This window comes from Desmodus rotundus, chromosome 7 (genome assembly GCF_022682495.2).
Source record: "Desmodus rotundus isolate HL8 chromosome 7, HLdesRot8A.1, whole genome shotgun sequence".
Taxonomy (NCBI): Eukaryota; Metazoa; Chordata; class Mammalia; order Chiroptera; family Phyllostomidae; genus Desmodus; species Desmodus rotundus.
In genome coordinates this window covers 105,304,711-105,310,423 of record NC_071393.1, presented here as the reverse complement: position 1 = coordinate 105,310,423, position 5,713 = coordinate 105,304,711, and the positions used below count along the sequence as shown (strand labels likewise).

Below are 5,713 nucleotides of genomic sequence, written 5' to 3'. Positions count from 1 at the left end.
GCCAGCCTTCCTGGGACCATGTGTCCCATGGCCAGAGCTCCTGTAGAGAGGGAGCCTGCCTGGAATGCAGTGCCTTTATAGGAAAGGTGAGCAGGGAACATCTTGTATCACCCACATGGAAGCTGCTTGATGGACGAAATGACCTCCCTAGGAAGGGGGCTCTACTTTTCCATGCTCGCAGGTGTCTGCTGAGCTAGCTCACTGCTGAGCTGAGAAGGACACAGTAATGAATGCCCAGGACTCCCCCTTTTGTTTCTCCTCACCTCCTGAATTCTCAACACTTCAGTGGTCCCCATTCCCAGGCTGTGCTATACACACAGCCAATATTTGCTGGCTGTCAGGTTAACACAGAGAAAAGCACTTGTTTTTCCTTCTCAGTAAGAAACTTTGGCAGGTAATGTGGACTGGCACCAAGACAGCAGCATCAGCAGGCTAATAAAAGGAAGGCCCGTTTACTCTGCCTGGAGCCCTCCTACCCATTTTAGGAAAGAAATCTAAACTGTCCCCAATGATGACCCCTTGCTCCTTACTGAAAATCTCGTGCCTGTCAGACCAATCCTTGTCACATGGCTTCTGTGCCACGTTTTTCCTGCCTGTGTCACTGACAGGTCTGTACAGACGCCGTAGCCAAGGCGGCCGCCTCTTCCAGACAGAGCCCTCCTAGAACACACACAGGGAACAGGAATTCTGCATGTCCCTGCTTTCTCCCACTAGAAAATGTGCTGGGCTGTTTCCCAGTCCCCATGGTCCACTGGGGGCCGCTGTGCTCTTATCCCATGCGTGGTTGGCAGCATTCTTCATACCAAGTTACTGAACCACCACCATTTATTTGTGGTCATTCAGGTCCATTTTAAACCTTGTTTCTTCAGAATTTGTTTTACTCCCTCAGGCAGTTAAGTCTCACTGACTTACCAAGTGTGACTGAGTAATGACTCTGCAGACAGAGCAGAGGGACCTGTGCATTCCCTCAGCATGATCACTTGGAGTCATGCAGCCAGGGGTCTGTGCTGGGCCTGGAAGGAAGTAGGGATCTCTGGAGCTGGGCTAAGCTGGAGGGAGCCCAGCAGCCCACACCTGACCCTCAGCGTGGTCAGGAGGAGCTGAGGCAGGACAAGTGAATAGAGAATTGGCCTCACCATATGTTTCATAAAATGAGGCCTGGGGAGGAAGTCTTGTTCAATTCCTGCTCTCATTCATTCTTCTTTACCCTGTCTCTGCAGCACCTCCCTGCTAACTATCCAATAGTTGGGATTTTTTTTTAATTAAAAAAAAAAAAACCTAATGGGAATTTCCACTAGCTCATAAGGGTAGAGAACCCACTAAACCAAGACAGGGCGCACATTTGTGCAGGAGTTTAAGAGCTTGGGGGAAAACCCAGGCCCCACCTGAATGTAGGCTCAGGGACCAAATACTCTGACAGCCCCAAAGACCTGAGGAGAGGGGCTGAAGGCGATGACCCTGTAGAGAGAGGAGGGCAAGTGCGTTGTAAACAGCTGGTACCCGGTGAGGCAGGGCACAGACACCAGCATAAGCTGTGATTTCGCTTAAAAACCTACACCCTTCGAGGATGATGTGTTTTCTGTCCAGGAACTGACTGTATCTGGGAAATGAGGAGGAGGAGCCCCTCTTCATCTACACGGGGAACAACCCCCAGAATGGGGAAAGGGGTTGAGCGTGCCTGTGTGAATGGAGACTTTGCCCTCTTGCTTACTATGGCAGCAGGCAGAGGGGCAAAGGCAGATATGGCTGACACCGGCTCTCATGGGTCTGGAAGCTGGACACTCCCACTGGCTTTGGGCATAATGGGATTCTGGGCACAATCTTTTGAAACTGAGTGAGTTTGGAAGCAAAATGTGGTTGTTTCTTTCCCTTCTCCTGGTAAGGGTGTGTCAACAGTCACCAGCAGGCCTATCAGGGGTGACACGTGCAGACTGGTGGGCAGAGTCCTGGGGCACACACTGCAAGACATGCCTGAAGCTGGACAGTGACTGGAGACCAGCTAAGTGACCTACATTTGTGTGACTTTTGGGTGGGAGAAGAGGTTCCTGGTGCAACCTGAACTGAGCTGGCAGAGGGTACAGGTGACTTTTCTTTGGCTGTCTTAGAGGGAATGGGCTTTGAGGCAGAAAATTGCCATTATTTCCAAAGCCCTTGGAGATAATCATCTGCACTGTGAACAATTTTTGTTCCTGTGATATTTTCAGTTCTTCAGCCTCGGGGCTTTATGACAAATATTCAAGTAGCTATTTTATGTGACACTCTTTCTTCCCCTTACTGGTTCCCCAATACTTTAGGCACAAACTTGCCATTGTATAAAGGATTCCATGCTTTTCCACTGAATTCTGGCTTTGGAGATTTGCCAGGTAGACAGCAATGATAGGATCCTGCAGCTCACGCCCCACTGATGTACATTGGTAAGAGTCTCTCATGTCTGACCGCACTCCCTCTGAAGAATGACTGGCTACCTCAGGGATTCCACCTTCAGCCCTGCTTTCCTTCCCCATAGCCACAGTGATTTGTATATAAATACTGACCTGTTCACATGTTCCTTGCTCACCTCATGGTGGAGTGGGTCATGAATTTACGACACGGATTAATGGGAAGAAAATAATGTATTTGATCAGCAACGCTGACACAACACTTCCAGTCCCAACTGGCAGGTGACCTGAGGATGGGGTCACAGGGGGGCGGTGTCAGGCATCGCTCTCTTCAGCTGTGTCCTCAGCAGCCGAGTCCGATGTAGCAGCCTTGGCCGTTGACGTGGAGGCTTCACCCTTCTCCATTTTCTCCAGAAGCTCACCCTCGTCAGACACTTGGTGCTGCAGCTTCTGTTCCACATCTCTCTTGTGCGTGGCGTTGAGGGGCCAATACATGTCCCACAGCCAAAGCGGCCACCTTCTGTGGAAAACGCCCTCCTCCATCTCGTGTTCTGCTGAGCGCCTCTTATGGCCAAGAAGTGAGAAAAAGCCCCCTCCTTCCTGACCTTCCTCCGCTGGTCTTCTCTGACACATGGCCATGAGACAGAAAATGACCATGAAAATAGTCGCTACTGCGATCACAGGAGCTGCCAAGATGAGTTTGTTCTGGTACCTGGAGCCTGGCACTTGGGCCCTGAGCTCACGTGACTCCTGCGCCTCCTCTTCACCCTGGGCCTCAGTCCTCTGGTTGCCCCAGCGATCCGCGTCCCAGTCTGCCTTGGAAACCTTAACCTCCTCTTGTTCGGTGAGAAGCTTCATCAGGAGGTTCATGAAGGCTGACAAGCCGCCGCCCTTCTCTTCGCCAGGGGACGCCCTCTCAGGCTCAAAGGTCAGCTCCGTTCTGTTGCGCTTCTCCCGCGCCTGTAGAACTTTCATGAAAGAGCCCTCTGCGTTCCCCAAGTACAGTTCTTCATCGCACTGTGCGCGGGTCAGACAGTCACTGTCGCAGTTCAGTTTGACCGTCTTGCTCACAGCCTCCATACTGCCTTTGAACTGGCAGAGGCAGCAGGCCACATGGCTGGGTAGGATCAGTGTCCGCAATTTCAGGGCCATCAGGAGGATGCTCTCAACTGTTGTGAGGGACACCTGTGTTGTTCCCATGTCTAAATATCTCAACGCTGGCAATTTAAAAAGATACGAATCCTCCACAGTGGTCAGCGGATTGTGACTGAGAATTAACTTGTGTAAAAACTGCATTCCATGCCAGGCCTGGAACGTTCCAAATCTCACATCAGTGATTAAATTGTTATGGAGATTTATATGTTGCAAAAAAGGCATGGATTCAAATGCCTCTTCCTTTTGGTAATTTGGATTTTATTGGAGGATAAGTCTAAATACTGGAGGGAGAGCAGGCCTTCGAATGAATCCCTATGCAGTTCTCTCAAATCATTTTCACTGAGGATCAGTTTCTCCACCCAGCGGTATGACTCCCACGTATCTTTATCGATGTAAGAAATTGAGTTGCCTTTGAAATTTAAGATGGTGAAGGAGCCGTTGTGTGTGGGGGGGTAGAGCACAGGCACTCTGTGGAGCCTCTGCTCTGGGCTGAGCCCAGCACACGACAGCGTCTCGTTCTTGCAGCTACAGAGCTGGCAGATGTTGATGATGGCATTCTGTTCCTTCACTGGGGCACCTGACTCAGATGCCTCTGGTTGCTGAGTTCTGAGAAACTCCAACTCTGAAGCATGACCTCTGACTTCAGTTAAGGTTGGCGGCTGACCTTGAACGAGAAATGTCACCAGAGGGTGCTTTGGAGGAGCTTTAGTCTGCTGCAGGGCTCTAGCATGTTCAGCCTCCACAGTAGGTTCTGGAGTTACAGTGAGCTCCAGGTCCAAAGGTGGAACTCTGACATCAGAGAAGGTGGTTTGCTGAGCGTGAACAGGCTCTGGGTGTCGAAATGTCACCTCTGGCTGCTTTGGAGGAGCTGTGGTCCTCTTCAGGGTTCTGTGATGTTCAGCCTCCACAGCACTTTGTCCTCTTATGGTGAGCTCCAGCACCAAAGGTGGAACTCTGACATCAGAGAATATCTGTTGCTGAGCCTGAGCAGGCTCTGGATGTGGAAATGTCACTTGAGGAGGCCTTGGAGGAGCTGCAGTTTGCCATAGGGGTATGGGATGTTCAGCCTCCGCAGTAGGTTCTGGTGTTATTGTGACCTCCAAGTCCAAAGGTGGAACTGTGACTCCAGAGAAGGTTGGTTGCTGAGGTTGAACAGGCTCTGGATGTGGAAATGTCACCTCTGGCTGCTGTGGAAGGAATGTATTCTTCTTGAGGGTTGTATGATGTTTAGCCTCCACAGTAGGTTCTAGTGTTATGGTGAGCACGAGGTCCAAAGGTGGAACTGTGACATCAGAGAAGGTTGGTTGCTGAGCCTGAATGGGCTCTGGATGTGGAAAAGTCCCTTCAGGGTTGTTCACTGAAGCACTTTCAGTGTGTGGCAGGGCTGTAGAATTTCCAGCCTCCACACTAGGTTCTGGTGTTATGCAGAGCATGGAATTCAAAGGTGGAACTGTAAAGTCAGTGTAGGTTGGTGTCTCATCCTGAATTGGTACTGAATGTGGATAATTCTCCTCGGGGTGATGTGCAGGAGCTATAGTCTGCTGCAGGGACATAGCATCACACTTTGAAGTAGGCTGAGCCCTTAGGATCTCCTGCTGGAATGAAGACAATTCTGTCTTCTCAGGAGCCTTTGGAGAGACACCCAGCTGAATGGGAAGTTGGACCATTTCGGTAGATTTTGCAGCTGAGGCCTCCTTCTCAGTGTCAGATGGTGCAGTCTTCCTAGGGTGCTTTGGTGTTATCAAAACCCCAACATCCACATTTTTAGTGTTCAGGTACGGCAACACTGGATGCTGAGCTTCATCCAAATCTAGAGGTGAGACTGTCACCTCATGGTTTATAGATGGTTTTGGAAGTTGAGCTGGACCCTTCGGCTGGCCTGAAGGAGGTTCTACACCAGCAAGAAGTAGTTGCGGCAGGACTGAGCTCTTCTCTTTGCCTGAAAAGTCAACATTTTCAGAGGAGGCTGGACGCTCATCAAACAACCCATCAAAAACCTGCCCAGATTGATCCAACTCAGGGGACAGTGCAGACTGAGCTGAGGTGTCCTCCTGGGTTGAAGGTTCTCTGGCTTCAGGGTCTTCTGGTTGATGACCTGGGGCCTTCGGAAGGGTTGGAAAAACCTCTATTTCCTCAGGGACAGCTGCAGGAAGACCCGAGGATTCTGGATTTAATAATAG

General features: G+C 50.5%; 1 protein-coding gene across 1 annotated transcript; it reads right to left on the bottom strand.

Annotated features, from left to right (window-relative positions):
* Window positions 1–2,446: 2,446 nt before the first annotated feature.
* On the bottom strand, window positions 2,447–5,104 carry LOC128781453 (leucine-rich repeat-containing protein 37A2-like). Its single transcript, XM_053929181.1, is given in 2 exon segments — window positions 2,447–3,782; window positions 3,785–5,104. Coding segments are annotated over 2 exon segments (2,391 nt in total). The 5' UTR covers window positions 5,087–5,104; the 3' UTR covers window positions 2,447–2,693.
* Between the last annotated feature and the right edge of the window lie 609 nt (window positions 5,105–5,713).